This window comes from Carcharodon carcharias, chromosome 19 (genome assembly GCF_017639515.1).
Source record: "Carcharodon carcharias isolate sCarCar2 chromosome 19, sCarCar2.pri, whole genome shotgun sequence".
In the NCBI taxonomy this organism is placed as follows: Eukaryota; Metazoa; Chordata; class Chondrichthyes; order Lamniformes; family Lamnidae; genus Carcharodon; species Carcharodon carcharias.
This window is the reverse complement of record NC_054485.1, coordinates 3,967,455-3,987,610: the sequence shown is the minus strand read 5'-3', so window position 1 is coordinate 3,987,610 and position 20,156 is coordinate 3,967,455. Positions and strand designations below refer to the sequence as shown.

Here is a 20,156-nt window from a genome sequence, read left to right as displayed (position 1 = left end):
ACTCAATCCATGTCTCCCTGCATTGTTTTTGGTATCCGTCTCCCCAATATCCCCACATGCCATCGTATTGGGCTTCTCTTTGCCGCTCATCTTCTCATTTCAGTACTGATGGTCATTTCTTCAACCACTATGCTTCTACTCGAATTGACTGTATCATTTGCCTCTACCTTGTCACCTCCCTTTATGCTTTCAAAAATGTTCCTGGAAACTGTTCTCTTTGTCTGTACTTTTATTTGACATTTTTTAAAAACTTATTCTCTCTTGGACTGAAGGCAACATCAGCATTTGTTTCCCATCCCTAATTTCCCTTGAACTGAGTGGCTTGCGAGGCCATTTTAAAGTCAACCGCATTGCTGAGAGTCTGGAGTCACACGTAGGCCAGACCAGGTTAGGATTGAAGATTTCCTTCCATAAAGGACATTAGTGAGCCAAAATGGGTTTGTAACAACAGTTGACAATGGTTTTGTCAACCATTAGTGAGACTAGCTTTTAATTCCAGGTTTGTTAATTGAATTTAAATTCCACCTGCTCCTGTGATGGGATTTGAAACTATGACCCCAAAGCATTAGCCTGAGACACTGGATCATTAGTACACTGCCATCTCCCCTCTAATCTCCCTAATGGTCTATTTTTTCCCCTTTTTCTTCACCTGCTCAGCATCCACTGCTTTGTGTTCTTTATTGGAAGATGTCTTGAGATAGCTTGTATGTTCAGTGTGCCACGTAAATATAGTCATTGTTGTTGTCCACTCTTTTGTTCTCCATTACGTAAAGCATTTTAAGACATCTTCCCACTCGTGACATACCCTTGTGCTTGCCTGTTGTTCCAGGAGCTGAGCATATTCATAGTCCCCTCTATAGAGATGTTCAGATTACAGCTTCCTAACTGAGACTGAGAACTGTGGTTCCAATTCTAGCCAGACAGAACTGCATTCACATTGCCCATCTCCAGCATGTTTACAACTGCATGTCTTGCTCAGGAAATGCATGATGCCTGAATAAAAGCATTTGCAGAACTCTCTGCTAACAGTTTAGACATTTAGAGAATATATAGGGGAGAATCCTCACACTCTAAACATTTACATTGAGGCTAGGTGGTTTACAAAGTGCCCAAGAAATCAAAAATAAAAACGAAAAACTGCAGATGCTGGAAATCCAAAACAAAAACAGATTTACCTGGAAAAACTCAGCAGGTCTGGCAGCATCGGCGGAGAAGAAAAGAGTTGACTTTTCGAGTCCTCATGACCCTTACACAGAACTGGAAGGGTCATGAGGACTCGAAACGTCAACTCTTTTCTTCTCCGCCGATGCTGCCAGACCTGCTGAGTTTTCCAGGTAATTCTGTTTTTGCCCAAGAAATCAAGTGTTTTTGTGAACCAAGTTTGACAATGCAATAGATTTATGTTCTATGTAGTGTCAAACAGGAACTCTACGAGAACACCTCCTCTGAGGACACTCTGCTTATCTACAGAGTCAGGTTCATCATGAATTTACACTCTCAGTTTATGAGTCTGAATACATCTATACCTTTCACTTCATCGACTTACCTCACTGCGAGTTCAGGTTGTGCTGACCGGAAATTAAACTGGAGAACTTTGGCTCTGCCAACATTAATCTTGAGAGAACTTTGGCCCATTCAACAGTTCATGTAGGTCATCTATTAATCATGTTTGTTGGTTTCCACGCGATTTGAAGACAGAGCATTTTGAGAATCTGTTTTACAATCTTAGACCGTGACTAGGGTGAGGTTGTTTGGGTGACGCACTTACTGTAATCAAGCAGCTAGGCCCAATAATGAGCTGCAGAAAACTGGGGCTAACGACCTTGGCTGCATTGAAAGCTCACTCAGTTTGAAAATGTATCCATAATTGTAATTATTCTTCACAGAGGCAAGAAACCAGTGCTTGTAAAACAAGGGCTTTAACTTTTTGTCAAACCTGCCAATCAATCGTTTCTTTACTATTGACTTTATTACATTATCATTGTTCATGAGAACTGGAACATTCCTGAGAGAGGCTAGAATCATTTTGCACTGACCGGACCTTCCACATTCCACTCTTAGTGGCAAATCTCTAACGCTTTGCATTAACCAATCAGGACTTTTTGCATTTATACCTAATTACCCAAACCTGCATTTATATATCTGGTATTTGATATATTACATACAATACCTTACAGATCCAAAATCTACCTCCTATCCAAGACATTCATTATTCTTGGATTATATGGATGAATCACTGGTAAAAGAGTTTCTGTGGCAGCCTGTCTAACCAGTGAGTAGCTGAGTCATAAGGACGATGCAATCCTTAGACTTGATCTACGGTCTCTCTGAACTGGGGTGGTACTAGGGGCCCTGCAGTTGGAGAAAATAGCCCTGAAAATTATTCACACCTGTCCATTAGCGAGCAATAGTTGCATTGTGTGGACAGGATCAGTTCAAAATCCCAGCTCAGAAATCCAAGTGACACCCACCACTGTGAATACTGCTGAGCACTGGATAAGATGCACAAGAACAAGTATGGAAGTGCACCCTACCAAATTCACATGTTCTGCAGAAGGCAGGAAGAAGAAAATTGATGGAGGAAAACGTCAGGAAGAAGAAATTTTTGTAGTCAATAGTCCAAAATTCCTATTCATATTTGGATCTTAGATATATTTGCAGAGCTAAATATGAAAGATGAATTGGATATTTCATGGAACTGTTTTACTGAGGATGCACACCTGAATTTATACAAATCACTATTCAAATCTCAATGGGTTTCCTTCAAGCTTTGATCAATTGTTATTTATAAGAAAAAAGGTCAGTTGTTCTCCAATTTTTTATTGTTCTTTACTGGAGAGAGGCTGCTTATACTGAAAAACACAGTATTTTACAAGCAAATAGCACAGTTCAGCAAGATTCAACAACATGCATACAGCTGAAGTCACTAACATGAAAATTGTACAGATTGTTTTCTCTGTTGGCCTAGAAACAAAGCAATCCACAATATTAGGACAGGGATATTCACTGCATTTGACAAGTCTGAGCATCTTGTAGCCTTTATAAATCCAATAAAATAGGTACATAAAGACAGCTTCAAATGATATTTTGAAGAAAATGCTAACCAAGTAAGTTCGAAGAAGAGGGGCATCGATTTTTACTTTCTGCACATCTGCATTTTGATGAAAGATTTTTATATTCTTCTTGTATTTTTTCCTTTGATGAACATGCATACCAATGAGAAATGATGGCATGGACACAAAGAGGAGCTGGAAAACCCACAGCCTGATGTGGGAGATGGGGAAGAAATGATCGTAGCACACATTCCTGCACCCGGGTTGCTGTGTGTTGCACACAAAGTCACTCTGTTCATCTCCCCATACAGTCTCAGCTGCAACCACCAAGACCAATACACGGAAAATGAAAACGACTGAGAGCCACACCTTCCCCAGCGGTGTTGAGTACTTGTTCACTCCACCCAGCAGAGACTGAAGAGAATGCCAATCCATTTTGGATCACCCTAGGAATAAACAGCACCAGTTACTTTACTGCAGATAGGAATCTGGTAAGAACGTAAGAATTGCTGAAAAAAAAGGTCCCTCCAGTTCACCTGCTACCATCCTGTTAGTTGCATGATTCAAGGATAATGGAGTATTGATTCAGCACAGCGATCAATTTCTATCAATTGGTCTGCAACAGTACCAGAGATGAGGCGATATGTACCTCAGTGGAATGTTTCAGCAACCATCAACCAAAAGTCACCTGTTCCTCCAAAGCATGCTACACTTGCTCATGTCATGTCTCAATTTACTCATATGCTCTATCCCCAAAATATCTACTTCCCAAATTGTAAATGTTGTTATTTAACCATAAATAATGATATTAAACTTCCTAAACTAATTAAAGCCATGAGTAGAATCGGTGCAAAATGGTTGGGGATTTGACATAACTGATCTCCACCCTGTTTTCTGATTAATGACACTAATCCATGTGTAAAACTTCTACCCTGGTATGTCTAAATGTTGATGAAAAAATCATGGTTGATATAGCTGGTTATCAAAACCTCATGCTTTTCCAAATATGTTAGCATCAAAACTAAAACAGCAACATGGCAACACCAGGGATATTCTGAAATTCCTTTTGGTAAGGGGTACTGCTGCAGATTGTAGATACATGGTGGAAGCCTGAACTTTCACACATTGTGAGTTCCTAGTCACAGCAGGAGCTGGTACTAAATAAAAGTGAGATTCTTTACATAATGGGGGGTGGAAAAGAACATCTGTAGAGAGAATATGAGAGTGTTGGCTGTCTATACTCCCTGTTAGCTGATTAGCAGAGGTTATAGAATATCAGTAGGCTGGTTGTTCCATCAATTCCAAATCAGAGGTTTAAAATTCTGATCCTCTCAATTGAAAGCTTAAATTTAACAAGGCCAGCAAGAACTCCATTGGAGATTAGATGCAAACTGCTTATCAGCTGGATTTAAACATCTATCACACCAAACCTCCCAGGTTAAATACCCACTTTTGGAATATTAACTGTGTATCCATCACTGCAAAGGAAAATAGCCACTTGTCCATCAAACCAGCACAGAAAATAAACATATGTAGGCCACACCAGGTAAGGATATTTCCTTCCCTAAAGGGCATTAGTGAACCAGATGGGTTTTTGCAACAATTAGTGATAGTTTCATGGTCACCATTACTGAGACTAGCTTTACATTCCAGGTTTATGAATTGAATGTAAATTCCACCAGCTGCTGTGGTGAGATTTGAACCCATATCCCCAGAGCATTAACCATGGCCTACTAGCCATTACTACTATGTTAGCATCTCCCCACAAGTAGCAGTCAGCGCCAGCAGGACCAGTAGCAGCTGCTTATATTGTGCCCAGCGAAAGGCCTAGGATCACCAATGGACCCAGGCCACAGATGAGTGAGGGTGGGATAAAGGGCATGGAGTGGGTGCCATGAGAGACGGGGTGAAGGAGCAAGGGTGGTGGTCTCAGCAGGCTGGCTCCCAAAGCCGGCTCCCTCAATCTGACAGAAGACCTTTGAATGAGAAACTACCATCTGGGAGCCTGCAAACAGACATGGCAGGTTTTGGCTTTTCAGGCTCCACACATGGCGAGTCACTGCTTACTGCTCGATGAATACCAGTAGTGGGATAAAGCCCTTAAATGGGTGTTAATTGGGACTGGATGGGAAGGCTGTCTACGAACCTACCTGCCCCAGACTTAATCAAGGCAGGAGCTGGAAGGTAGTGGGGTCTCCACCCTGCACCTCCTAGCCCAATTAAATCCACCCACCGCCTCCAAACTCGCCTCAAGGAAGGTATTAAATTTTGCTCATTCATTTCCAAGCTCAGATATAATTCAATGCACAGTTTAATTTAAACAAAAACATTTTATTGTAAAATATTTAAAGCACTAGATACAGTACATTCCAAAAAGTTCACAGTGCTGTCACTATTCCAACAAGCATAACAATGTGTTGCATATTTCAGTTATATCTTACATAAGCCTAGGAGTTGAAGTCATTCAGCTTCTTAACTCAATATCCAGGCAACTAGGCTGTCCTCATGGGCTACAGAATAATGGAGGGAAAACACTTTGGATCCATTCCACAGGCAAAAGAAAGAAAGACAGAGAAAATCTCAAAACTTACTCATAAATATGGTTCCAAAAAGCCATCCGTTTTCCTCAAAAAAATGACAGGTTGGGTGTAAACTGTGCCAACTATGTCATAGAGCACATTTGACTAATGGGACTCCTAATGTGTCTGCAAAATTGCAAACTCTGCATGGTTTTTGCATTCCAAGTCTACGTGAATCAATAGAATAACAAACCTTGACTGAAAGTAGAATTTGTAATTTCATAATCTGCTACATCAAAGACTAGCCTTTTTCCTATTGTTCACTTTTCAACAATCAGTCATCACACAAGGGCTAGGGCAACATACCAAAGAGGAGCTTAGTGTAGTTACACTTATTGAACTTTCCACATCCCACTGTTAAAGACACTTTCATATTGAAGGAATGCCAACATGAACAAATTTGCAGCACTGCCACCATTGGCAGCATATTCAAAATAAAAGACCTGAAGCTCTGGAGATCTAAAAGAAATGCAGACCCAGGTTTTCAGCAGTTATCCACACAGATGTGAACTTTAGCAGCCAGATTCCCATGTCCAGCCGCGAAAACCATAGGGGTCAGCCTCCAACAGTTGCATGTGAATTGGCATCAGGAAATATGACGAACAAGAAAGAGTAGTGCATAGAAGTTATGGGCCACAGTGTGAATGTGCTCCATGGACCGCCTCTGGCAAGTTCCACTCCTTTATACCTCAACCTTTGCTCATTTACATGAACATCAAGCAAATCCTCGTTATCAGGTATTTAAGGCACAACTATCTGGTTTCGTATAAAACTGCATTTAATCTAGTTCTCTGGTATTCTGACAAACATCTTCCAGGCAAAGCATCGGGCTTCTAATCTGCTTCAGGTTCCTTATCTTCATTGTGTGAATCACTTTATCTATAATCCTTCTTTATTTGGTATATTTGACAGAAGTCGCTTTCCAGAGGTCTACACAGCATTACAAAAAATGCAGTGATCACATGCTCACAAATGTAACATGTAACAGTGACAAAAGGAATAATCTGAAATAAAAATAAATAGAATGCCTAAAAGTTGCAAGTTTATCATTTCTTCCTGATAATATTTCATTGCAAAGTCACACCATGATCGGCTGAGCCATGAAATACTTGCATATTGTATAATTAAAAATAATTCAGAAATCATTGTCTTTTTAACGTATGGAAGTGTGATCATCGTCGAATTTTGATGTGCTGATATTTGAGGAACTAAGAGCAACCGTCAATTTTTTGTCCTGTTCATTGCTCTTTGTTGCAGAATGCAAGCTTTGCATCCATTGCATAATGCAATACTTTACAACCAAATAGCACAATTCTGCAACATTTAACAACATGCATACAGCTGAAGTCACTAACATAAAAATTGTACAGATTGTTTTCTCTGTTGGCCTAGAAACAAAGCAATCCACAATATTAGGACAGGGATATTCACTGCATTTGACAAGTCTGAGCATCTTGTAGCCTTTATAAATCCAATAAAATAGGTACATAAAGACAGCTTCAAATGACATTTTGAAGAAAATGCTAACCAAGTAAGTTCGAAGAAGAGGGGCATCGGTTTTTACTTTCTGGACATCTGCATTTTGATGAAAGATTTTTATATTCTTCTTGTATTTTTTCCTTTGATGAACATGCATACCAATGAGAAATGATGGAATGGACACAAAGAGGAGCTGGAAAACCCACAGCCTGATGTGGGAGATGGGGAAGAAATGATCGTAGCACACATTCCTGCACCCAGGTTGCTGTGTGTTGCACACAAAGTCACTCTGTTCATCTCCCCATACAGTCTCAGCTGCAACCACCAAGACCAATACACGGAAAATGAAAACGACTGAGAGCCACACCTTCCCCAGCGGTGTTGAGTACTTGTTGACCCCATTCAGCAGAGAATGAAGGAAATACCATCCCATTCTTGATCACTCTAGGAATAAACAGCACCAGTTACTTTACTGCAGCAGGAAATCTAGAATTTATCTACAGATCGCTTTAAAAATCTGTGCATATATGCACTTCTTGCTCAACTTCTAGTGCTGATTTTTGGCCACACTTTTATGTTAGCATTCAACAGTGAAGCTGCCTAGAGTAATATTTACAGCAGAAATCCTGTATGTAAACAGATAACTGTCACAATGTTGCTGCAGACTCTGGCTGGTAGGTAGCTCCGTGGGACAAGTTTGTTTGAATCACGATTACTGCATGTGGTCTGTTGACAGATGGACTGTTCTGTTAACTATGGAGCTATGAAGACTAAGATCATGGCCAAAATTTCCCCCATTGTGAACTTCCAATCTCTATAGCAACTAACTAATGCCACTGCAGGAAAATGTGAAAGTACTTCACATAGAGAGAAATGTAGCAGAGAGAAGAGAATCCTATCTTCAGCTGTATTCCCTTGCCATCTTCTGCTATATCATCTGATTAACAAACGGTCAAAGGTTTGTGAGTGAACTGTTCTTTTTCCCAGTTAGAGTTTGAAAAATCTGAGAAAATAAAGGTTATGTTCTCTGTAAGTACCTGAAAGGTATCTGTGGTATAACAATTTAAATTATTTGTGAGCACAACCTTGTCCCAATATATTTCTGGTCTTTATTTAACATCTGCCTATCTCTCTTTAACTTTCACAGTTTGTCTTTCAGGAATCTGTGATTATTTTGGCTTATTAACATATTGCAAAATATATTTTTCTTTCCAACTTTCTGTGTTCCTGAAGCTGATGTCTTTTGCTGGGTCTATAGGATTTGGCACCCCTCCAGTCCCATGCCCAAGTGGTCATTTCCCATGTATGTGTCAGCAAGCTATTTGATTTGTGCAGTCAAATCAGCACAAGATACTGACCTTTCTGTAACAAGTCATTATTATATTTAATTTAAAAGGTAAGATGAATAACTTTTGTTTAAACGATGCACGTTGCAACAAGATCATTGTGATGTTTCCTGTTTTAAAAGGTGATGTAACTTGACAAAACATTTTTCAACAGTTTTTAAAAATTAATAATATTCAAGATAAAGGTGGAAATTTTAATCAATTGCAGCTTTGTTCAGGACCAGGTGATGCCAGGAGCCTGTGTCTGACCAGGAGACTGGGCTGCGTTGAGCTACACAGAGATGTGAATGTCAACCCAATGTTGTTAACTGCACCAGAATCAACAAATTCATTATTAAAAACTATAAAAATTCACTTTAACTATCTGCGCTGTTATTCCATCTAATTCTGCTGCAGCCTGTCAAATATAAAGAAATCAGATCATTTTTGACAGGTGACTTAAAATTCAGCTGTTGTGCAAGACTCTAGGGTTCAGTTTTCAGGAGAGATGACTGTTGATTGTTCCAGGAACTAAATCTTCTGGATAACTCCTTAATGTGGCAATAACAATTCCTTAATTATAAAACATTCTGAGTTTTCAGTGAAACAAGCTAAGCTAAGATTTTGGCAGCAGGTCCCAGGCTTAAAGATGCTCAGCCTGTTTATTACAAAATAGCTCCCATTATATTTTGCAAGAATTGCTGAAATCCACAATGTTAAAAAACGTACTCCTTGTGAAGACTTCACAGAGCCCAGTGTTATGATCATCTCTATTATATTTAGGTGAACTAAACTTCATGACATAAAGATCTGAAAATCAATATAGGCAAGTGAATAGGTGCTAGTCTTGGTTCAAATATAAAACATACATCTCTGAGTTAGAAGTTCAGGATGAAGCCCCATCCAGAGACTTGAGCACATGATGTAGGCTGACAGTTCAGTGTGGTGCTGACGGAGTGCTGCACAGATAGAAATGCTGTCTCTTGGATGAGATGCTAAATGTCTTCCCCTCTCAGGTGTTCTAAAAGATTGCTTAACACTATTTAAAGAAGAGTAGGGGAATTGTCCTGCCCTACATTTATCTCTCAGTCATAATCATTAAAACAGAACATTTAATCATTTATCAAATTATGGTTTGTGGGATCTTGCTGTGCACAAACTGGCTGAATGTGTATCCCTATATTATATCAGTGAGTACAAATATCCATTGTGAAATTTGTTCTGGACATTCCAAGATTGTGAAAAACACTAAATAAAAGCAGCTTCATTTGTGGGATTATTTGAAAGTGAAAAGTAAGCTACTCATTTGAACAATTTCTGAAAATTGTACTATCATATTCAATAGTGGCTTTTTAAATTAAAAAATAAATATGGTGAGGTGAAATATATTATTGAACACAGACTCCTTAAACAGTCCAAATAAAACATTACATATACAATGAAAAGCTCCATTGTGCAATTTTGAAAAAAAAGGATATAAACATATATAAACATACTAATGCATTAATCTCCTGTTCAGACGAGGGCCACATTTGCGTTACAAATTAACATGTAGTTGGCTCATATGTGTGTCTACCTTGAGATTGTGACTCAAACCTGGACTTCCATAAGACCATAAGACCATAAGACATAGGAGCAGAAATTAGGCCATTCGGCCCATCGAGTCTGCTCCGCCATTCAATCATAAGTTTCTCAACCCTATTCTCCCGCCTTCTCTCCATAACCTTTGATCCCCTTACCAATCAAAAACCTATCTATCTGGGTCTTAAATACACTCAATGACCTGGCCTCCACAGCCTTCTGTGGCAATGATTTCCATAGATATTCCAAGGTTCCTATACTCAACATTCAATCAAGGTCATGATTCCATGGGCTATTTCCACCCACCTAATTATGGCAGATCATAAAATGGTATCTGCGATTACCAGCAGAGCATGGAAAACACTATAGTTTGAGAAAACTGTAAAGAGATAAAACTAACAATAATCATAGAAGTAAAGAAAAAAACACTGATTTAGGAGAAAGAAAAACAAATGACTAATAATAATCAGTTAAATAAAGCAAAAAATATAATATCCTTTAACAATGCTTTTTGTTTATTTAAAACCTTCATCTAAACATCTCTCAACTTTTTCACAATTTTAATGGGTGTCACTGTGTAGTAGTGAGTTTCACATTCTCACCACTCTCTGGGTTAAAAAGGTTTCTCCTGAATTCACTATTGGATTTATTAGTGACTGTCCTATATTTATGACCCCCTACTGCTGGAGCTCTCCACAAGTGGAAACCTCTTTCTACGTTTACCCTATCAAAACCCTTAATCTTAAAGACTTTAATCAGGTCACCCCCTCAGCCTGCTCTTCTTGCAAGAAAAGCGCCCCAGCTTGTTTAATCTTTCCCCTCCATTCTGGTGTCAGCTTGCAACTATTTTCAAAAAGATCATTAAAGGCAAACATTTGTGGGCAAATATATCTTTCTGTAACTAGATGGGTTGTAGTTTTTAATCTATAAAACACACAGACCATAAAAGAAATTCTGCTTACCTTGTTCTAAATTTAGAATTGGAATAAACTGTAGAAAGTGCTGGGTGAAAACGCCGTCTGCAATATCACAGTCTGATATCTAAACCAAAATGAGGGAGCTTTTTTCCAATGTGCCTATAATCAAAAGCAGAATCAGTTTGAAATAAAACCCAAAGAGGCAACAACGAATGAAGAATGTAGGTGGACTGGCTATAAAGGAACATTGTTCCTCTTAATGTTCTTCTATTGTTCCTCTGAAGCTACAAAGACATCATTCTACACTAATTTCCTCTTCCTTGCATTCTCACTGTACAAACTCAGGGTTTGTTTCCAACCCTAACTCATTCTTTTACAAGGGCTTGAAACTGTGGAAGTCCTTATATTCCTCAGTTATTCCTTTCTCCTGCATACAGACTTTCAATATTCAAATTTGTGGTAACTCTTTGTTAAAATCTCTCAACTAAATGGACATTCGGTCCAACTGATCTAAGTTGGAGTTTATGCTCCGTACGAATCTCCTCCTAGTCCTCTTCATGTAATCCTATCAGCATAACGTTCTATTCCTTCTTCCTGTATTTATCCAGCTTCCCCTCAAATCATTCTGTACTATTTGCCTTAACCACACCCTAGGGTAGTGAATTCTACGGGTGAAGATGTTTTACCTGAATTCCAATTAGGTTTATTAATGAATGTCTTGTATTTATGATCCCTAGATTTGGCCTCTCCGCAATTGGAAACATCCTTTCTGTGTTTCCCTGTCCAACCCTTTCTTAACTTTAAAGACCCTTAGTTTTCACTTTTCGAGAGGTAAGAACCCCAGCCTGTTCAATCTTCCCTGGTAGTTAACATCTCAGCTCTGGTATCATCCTTCCAGGTCTTTTTTAAAAAGATGATTAAAGGCTAAAGTTTGGGGGGGGAAACGTTATTTCTATATTAGATGAATTGTATTTTTAATCCACAAGAATCACAGGGCATAAAATAAATTCAGCTTACCTTGTTCTAAATTTAGAATTACAGATTCACTGTGGAAAGTGCTGGGTGGAAAGATCATCTGCAATATCCCAGGCTGATGTATAGACAGAAACCAGGGAGTTCTTCATACAATGTGCCTATTTCAGCTACAGAGCCAGTTGAAATAAAAAAAAAACAAAAGGTATCCACGAATGAAGAATGTAGATGGACCAGCTATAAAGAAACCATCAATCTCCTATGGCATTATGACATATTTGAAATATGGCTCAAACAAGTTCTGGAAAAGCATTGTCATCTTTGGCATCATGAACACCTCATTATGGTATATTAACACCGGCGTGTAATTATTAGTGAGCTGTTTGGAAGTAATGCAGATCCTTTTTAAATGCAGAATAATGGGTGGCCGGAGTTGCTGACGGAAGTACATTCTTACCATTTTTGGGAGAGAGATGCAGCGTCTCCACATTGTACCAAATACTATTGATGGAAAACTTCCTGTTAGCACTTTTAGTGCTCTTATTTTGAGATGGTTGGAAGTAGATTATAAGGAAACTGTGCAGTTGATATTCAGTCACAATAGAGTTTTTTTTTCCTTAAGATGGTGAGCTTTATTGTTAATCTCCTGTCAGCCAGTTGGTGGAAGAGGAGACCAGAAGACAATCTTTACACAGTTTTGAACTTTATTCACAAGGTGGAACATCACAAATATATAGCTAATAGTCATTTGGTAGTACAGAACTTGAGTATTGCTGAAAAAGAGACATGTAGAAGCTTTTCATTTTGCAAGCCAGGACACTTCATAAGAATACTAATATAAGGGAGGAAAAAACAATTTATATTGTATGTGAAGAAAGTGCTGATTTGTTGGCAAGATTGGTAGAGACATTGTCATGGAGATTGCACCCATGATGGGTACTGACAGTTAACTGCCAAGCATTGTTTGAAATTTAAACCAGGCAGCTTGATCCTGATTGGTCAAGGCATTGCCCTGAGGAATGAGTCAGCGAATGGCCGTCACTTATTTTGTTTAGCTGAAACAGGTGCAATGTGTGTACATGTTCTTTCTGGCTGCAAAGTACAGGACCTTGTGTATTAATGGGGAGAATTTTCTCTCTCTTGAGGATGGTTGGACTGGAACGGGCGGGCGCATAGCCGATCACCGCCCGTGATCAGCTGCGCGCCGCCATTTTACACTGTGACACGTGCCCGGAAGCGCTGAGCGCTCCCTGTGTGGGCGGGGGGAGTAGGCTGAGTCAGGGCTGCCTCAGGGAGATTAGTTTGATGCTGAAAAATTTGAATAAAGAAAAAAAATTTTGAAGACATGTCCCCTCATGTGACAGTGTCACATGAGCTGGGCCATGTCAATGAATTTTATTTAAAAATTTTATTAAACTTTAAAAACCTTCATGAAACCTCATCCCCCCCATGCATGAAGTTTCATGATAACTGCAATGGCCACCTCGGCTCTTCACCTGCCCGCTAACTTTAAGGTTGGACGGGCAGCTCAGTTAATTAGCTTAATTGGTGTTTAAATGGCCTTAATAGGCCTTTGACAGTTTAGCGAGCGTGCAGCCGACTCCAGTGCACACCCGCCGAACTCAAGACCTGAATGACGTGCGGTGACGCGGGACACACGCCTGACATCACTGCGCATCATTTTACGCGTCGGCAAGTGGGCCCCACCCCTGCTCGCTGACCCGAAGATTCTGGCCAATATATTTAGCTTCCAGAACACGCAAATATGCCACACTGCGAGCCTGACTGACAATCTTAAATTGGTTGTCAGAGAAATTCTTAGCACCCTGAGGATTATTTAGCAAATGTTGTCCAATCGCGGAATCACATCTAATGTTAGACACTGTGCTTTGAGTTATACAAGCATGAGCTGGTTGGGTACGTCTATAGCTTGCCCATTGCAAACAGTGGCAGGGACATGCTGTTTGATATGATCTGCCAGTCTTTGGGACATACCTAGCATCACACTGGCACTCAAATTCACATACCACATCACTCATTTGTGTGATAGGCAGAATGTCTTGTTGGCCTGTTAGTGGCGAATACCCGCTCGTGTTGCTACTGCATAGTAGCAGCGTGAAACAGCTAGCTTCACCTGTTGCTCAAATTTTTGAGATACCCCATCCTTCCAGAGTAATCTGAGGTAGACTGGGCACATTTCAGGGCCATAATTGACAGCCTTAGGCCCGTTCATGAGTTTGTGTGATACACAGCACAAAATGATCTGATCAGGATAGCCATTATTCTTCAGGATGCCTTTGAAGTGTGCTAAGAATTACGCTAACAACCAATTTAAGATTGTCAGTTAGGCTCACAGTTTGGTGCATTTGCATGTATTGGAAGCTACATATATTAACACACAGGGCCCTGTACTTTGCAGTCAGAAAGAACATGTACACACATTGCGCCTGTTTCAGCTAAACAAAATAAGGGACAGCCATTTGCTGACTCATTCCTCAGTGCAATGCCTTGACCAATCAGGGTCAAGTTGCCTGGTTTAAACTTCAAACAATGCTTGGCAGTTAACTGTCAGTCACCATCACTAGTGCATTCTCCATAGGAACGCCTCTTCCAATCAGAGTCCACTTGCCAACTAATCAGCACTTTCTTCACATACAGTATAAGTTGTTGTTTTCCCCTTATACTGGTATTCTTGAGAAGTGTCCTGATGAGTTCAAGACGAAAAGCTTCAGCATGTCTCTTTTTTCAGCAATTACTGCATTGAGGGTAGTCTTTTGTACCTGAAGATGGCAACCCTCATTGGAAGTACAACCAATCTTGATGATTTTTCTGATGACTGTTAAAAGTAAAATGAGAGGGTTAAGCTCTTCTGCACATTTTACAGATCTGAAAGTCTGCCTGGGGTCAAAAGCTTTCTGCTGTTCACACTTCTGCTGAGATCGGTGCTGGTGCTTAGTGGCTGACACAACAGCTAACATATCTATAGCTCCTTCAACATGGAAAAACATCACACGGCACTCCACAGAGGCGTGATCACAAAGATCGGCACTAAGCCAAAGGACGTGTGGCCAAAAGCTAGTCAAAGACATGGCTTTTGAATAGAGTCCTGCTTGCCAACTCATGTGATCAGCCACGAGATTTTCCTTGCTAGCAGAAATCTTCTTTAGCTGTCCAGCCTGTTCAAACTCACTGTACATGAGCTTTCTTGGCATTCTGAAGTCCTGCATTATTATTACATATTCTGATCAATGCAGCTGTTCCTTTGTCAGCATGGCCTCAGCGTTAAATGCCTGATTATGCTGGAGTGTCTTGCCGTTTGTGATGCCAGAAAGTACTGGAGCAAATGATTCCACTTATCTGGGATAAGGGTCATGAGGACTTGAAACATCAACTCTTTTCTTCTCCGCCGATGCTGCCAGACCTGCTGAGTTTTCCAGGTAATTCTGTTTTTGCTTTTCAGCTGAGTTGGCTGTGAACCTCAGCAAAGATCACAGAGGAGGTCATAAGTGAGCTTCTATTAACAGATGCCCGAACGTGCATTAATAAGGATCAGCAGCTTAACTGGCTTTCCACTGCAGCAAACAGGCATTACTCTATCATAAACCTGAAGAAAGAGATTTTGCTTCAACTGTTGGGCAAGTGCTGCACCAAACCAATCATCATCGTTGGTAATACTGAAACAAATATTATCAGCTGGAAATCAATACAACATCAGTGCATTAGACTTTACTTCATAACAGACTAAAATGGCCTAGGGTATGTTTGCCCACAGCTTCCATCTTGCGCTGTTAGTGTTGTGTACATCTTTGAGGGAAATTCACACAGCTTTGATTTGGGACGTTTTGCAGCCAATTTGATATTAGATTGGATCTTTGCTTCACGTCTTGTCAAAAAGGAGCCAAGGCATTTTCCTTGAACCTTCCATAAAGCTAACTGCAGTATGGCCATGGCTGCCTGCTGTCTCTAAACCTCTGATAGGTAACTGCTGGAGGAACTCTGCCTTTAAGCACGGATACAGGCCCTTGTCCTGGGTGTAGAACTAAAGTTACTATCAGACAATGTAAAAGAGGTAAACAGGAAGTAAAGAAATGCAGATGTTGAAAATATGAAATGGAAACTGAAAACGCTGGACACACAGAGCAGATGGAGCAGGATCTGTGGAGAGAAAAGACAAGTTAACAATTCTGGTGCATCACTGTTTGGTAGGCAGATAGTGTGGTATATCATCCACAAAATAACATGGTGACACAATTATATCATCACACGATGTATTTGCAGACAAACATAAAGTGTTGTCAAACGTGTTTCTATGATAATGATGTCCCTGTCTCAGTGATTATGATACAAACAGCTTTGACATTCAAATAATATTTGGCCAGAAATTCAATGCTGCCACAGCCATTTTCTGGCATAAAATGGACATCTAAGCAGACATTATGGTGGGTGGGGCATATGTGCTTGTTACAAATTGGACAGTTGATGCCCACCATATTAGCAAAGCCAGAAAAAGAGGTGTCCAGGGCCCATACCTGGAACAGGGCCTATACCTGGACTTTTTGCATATGCAGATAGGAGGCTAACATCTGTTTGCAGGCCCCTTTGTAAAACTGGACATGAGTTGAATACAGCAGATGTCTTAAAGAAACCACTGGAGGACACCATCTAAAGTAACCACACGTACATTGCTGAAGACCATTCCCGGCCCCTCCCAATCACTTCCCTGCTTTCCTGATCTCCATCTCCTTTGTAGCTTCTCCCCAACTTTTAATCACCCATCTCCTTGATTGCTTCCCCCCTCTGCAAGGGCCTAACTGAACACCATTGCTGCCAAGGCAGTGGCGCAAAATCTAAATCCTTTTCATCTTCAACTTGTTTGGGTGCACTCAGCAGACTTGCAGCCCCTGCTCAAATCACTGAACTGAGACACCCAGGCTCAGGCTCCCACAGACACTCAGGACAAAAGGTGTGACACAGGATAAACTATCAAAATAAGGGACAATCCCTTAAAATACGAGGCACTTGGTCACCCTGCCCATTTTGTGCCACTGGTGTAAAGAAACTTCCAGGCGATTGAATGCAATCTTATGCACTACAGCTTCAGTTGTTTTGTCAAGTTGTGGTTAAACATGTCAAGTTGTTAAGAACATAGGTTACTAAATATCAATTGTTGTGCTTGAAAAAATTTTTCCTACGTGTTTTTGCAATACTAAATTTCTGACAAAGCAAGCTTGTCTGCTTATAATCAAGATAAAAGCAAAGATCTCTCCTGGAGATCTTCCCTCTACAGCTTCCAACCTCATAGTCTCCTAACCTCAGACGGCCCGCTTCTACCTCCTCCCCAAAATCCACAAACAGGACTGTCCTGGTAGACCAATTGTATCAGCTTGTTCCTGTCCACAGAACTCATTTCTTCCTATCTTGACTCCATTCTCTATCCCCTTGTCCAGTCTCTTCCCACCTACATCCACCATTTCTCTGATGCTGTACATCATATCAACAATTTCCAGTTCCCTGGCCCCAACTGCCTTCTCTTCACCATGGACGTCCAATCCCTCTACACCTCCATCCCCCATCGAGATGGTCTGATGGCTCTCCGCTTCTTCCTCGAACAGAGGCCCGAACAATCCCCATCCACCACTACTCTCCTCTGTCTGCTGGAACTTGTTCTCTCACTGAACAATTTCTCCTTAAACTTGTCTCACTTCCTCCAAATAAAAGGTGTGGCCATGGGTACCCACATGGGACCCAGTTATGCCTATCTCTTTATGGGGTATGTGGAACATTCCTTGTTCCAGTCCTATTCAGGCCCCCTCCTGCAACTCTTTCTCCGGTAAATCGATGACTGTTTCAGTGCTGCTTCATGCTTTCATCTGGACCTTGAAAAATTTATCAATTTTGCTTCCAACTTCCACCCCTCTATCACCTTCACATGGTCCATCTCTGACACGTCCCTCCCTCTATGTCTTTAGACCTCTATGTCTAAATTTCTGGCGATAGACTGTCCGCCAATATTAATTACAAGCCCACCGACTCCCACAGCTACTTTGACTACAGCTCCTCACACCCCGCTTCCTGTAATGGCTCACATTCCATTCTCTCAGTTCCTTTGCCTCCGTCGCATCTGTTCCGATGATGCCACTTTCCAAAACGGTGCCTCTGACATGTCCTCCTTCTTTCTTAACTAAAGTTTCCTACCCATTATAGTTGACAGGGCCCTCAACTGTGTCCGACCCATCTCCCGCATCCCTGCCCTCACACATTCTTCTCCCTCCCAGAACCATTATAGGGTCCCCCTCGTCCTCACTTTTCACCCCACCAGCCTTCACAGTCAATGGATCATCCTCCGGCATTTCCACCAACTCCAGCATGATGTCACCACGTAACACATCTTCCCTTCACCCCCCCTATCGGCATTCCGTAGGGACCTTTCCCTCCGGGACACCCTGGTCCATTCCTCCATTACCCCCAACACCTCATCCCTCTCCCACCGCACCTCCCCATGCAATCACAGAAGGTGCAACACCTGCTCCTTTACCTCCTCCCTCCTCACCGTCCAAGGGCCCAAACACTCCTTTCAGGTGAAGCAGCATTTCACTTGCACCTCCTTCAATTTAGTCTACTGCATTTGCTGCTCCCAATGCGGTTTCCTCTACATTGGGGAGACCAAACGCAGATTGGGTGACCGCTTTGCGGAACATCTTCGGTCTGTCCGCAAGCATTACCCTGACCTTTCTGTCATTTTCCATTTCAACACTCCACCCTGCTCTCTTGCCCACATGTCTGTCCTTGACTTGCTGCATTGTTCCAGTGAAGCTCAACGCAAACTGGAGGAACAGCACCTCATCATCCGACTAGGCACTTTACAGCCTTCCGGACTTAACATTGAGTTCAACAACTTCAGATCATGAACCCTCTCCTCTATCTACACCTCTTTTTTACACCCTTTTTCAATATTCATTTTTATTTTTTTTATTTTTATTTTTTATTATTTTTATTTTTTATCCACTTATTTTTATTTTTATTTATTTTCATTTTTATTCATTTATTCATTGTTTTATCACCACCTTTTATCCTATTTTCGATCTTTATTCCCCATCTCCGTCCCCTCCCCCCACCCCACCCCCACTAGGGTCATCTGTCACCAGTTCATGTTGTTCTTTCCAGAGTGCTTACCCTTGTCCTGCTATTATCACATCCTGCTTTCTGACCTTAATGCCACTATCAGCACCTCCTTTAGCCCTAATCACTACCATTAACACCCCTTTGTCCTTTAGTTCATGACATCGCTACTTTGCCCCCACCTATTGCTGGCCTTCTATCCAGCTTCCCCTGCTCCACCCCCCTTAAACAGTATAAATTTCATCACATTTTTACTTCTCTTTAGCTTTGAAGAAGAGTCATACGGACTCGAAACATTAACTTTGTTTTTCTCTCCGCAGATGCTGTTAGACCTGCTGAGTTTTTTTTTCCCAGCATTTTCTGTTTCAGTTTCTGCTTATAATCAAGTTTTTTTTCAGCTGTTTGGCCTACGCATGGTTTAAAGGTGACCTTATCCTCATTCGTTCTGCAGTCATTAATCATTTGTTCATGGCCCATAGTCATGTAACAAAAATCTGACAGTGTGCTAACAATAGCTGACTCATAACGGGGACTGACTACACCATACCTGACATGGGAGGAACATTGTGCTGTTGCCTAACAAAATAAGAAACAAGTCATTCCATCCATAGAAGGTGTTCTCCCTCAGTCTTCCCTTCCTCCAATAATCTTTGGACTTTGAAAACTAAAGTTTACCCGAACACCATTTCCTGATTTACCTTTGACCTTACACTCTTTTCGAATTTGATGATGTCATGGTCGATTGCCCTTGTCCCTTTTCATTGAGATTTCATAATAAAATAGCTCTGAAGTGCAATGTGGCATGAGACTCTCTGCCACTGGTAATAAACCATTGGAGGCAGGTTGGTGACAGGTACAGCAACACCACTAGTTTAACACTGCTCCCTCCATCTGTTCCAGCCTGTTCCCGGGGTTGGGGTGGGTGGTGCATGAATAGCATAAAATTCTGGCTAAGTTCTCTGGCCATAGTGTTGGTGATCTTTAAAAAAACACAAATTAAAATAATGTTAATAATTTTTCTATCTGTCACTTTTATCTCCAACGCTTAATCATATTTTTTCCCAATCTTTGTTTCACTTCCTGTACACGATTTATAATTCCTGGTTTAGACTTGGCGTGTCTCAGTTGAAG

At 40.9% G+C, this 20,156-nt stretch overlaps 2 protein-coding genes across 2 annotated transcripts; both read right to left on the bottom strand.

The window, feature by feature from the left end:
• Positions 1–2,819: 2,819 nt before the first annotated feature.
• Positions 2,820–11,079, bottom strand: LOC121291702 (gap junction beta-2 protein-like). The gene is made up of 2 exons (XM_041213195.1): positions 10,980–11,079; positions 2,820–3,499 (listed from the first exon to the last, which is right to left on the bottom strand). The coding sequence occupies exon 2, from the start codon at positions 3,486–3,488 to the stop codon at positions 2,820–2,822; it is 669 nt and encodes a 222-aa protein (XP_041069129.1). The 5' UTR covers positions 3,489–3,499; positions 10,980–11,079.
• LOC121291736 (gap junction beta-2 protein-like) lies at positions 5,413–11,093 on the bottom strand. The gene is made up of 2 exons (XM_041213243.1): positions 10,980–11,093; positions 5,413–7,555 (listed from the first exon to the last, which is right to left on the bottom strand). The coding sequence occupies exon 2, from the start codon at positions 7,542–7,544 to the stop codon at positions 6,786–6,788; it is 759 nt and encodes a 252-aa protein (XP_041069177.1). The 5' UTR covers positions 7,545–7,555; positions 10,980–11,093; the 3' UTR covers positions 5,413–6,785.
• Positions 11,094–20,156: the final 9,063 nt, after the last annotated feature.

Bases quoted from the DNA above. Each gene is read 5' to 3' on its own strand.
- LOC121291702 (XM_041213195.1), bottom strand. From the start codon at position 3,488: ATGGATTGGCATTCTCTTCAGTCTCTGCTGGGTGGAGTGAACAAGTAC.
- LOC121291736 (XM_041213243.1), bottom strand. From the start codon at position 7,544: ATGGGATGGTATTTCCTTCATTCTCTGCTGAATGGGGTCAACAAGTAC.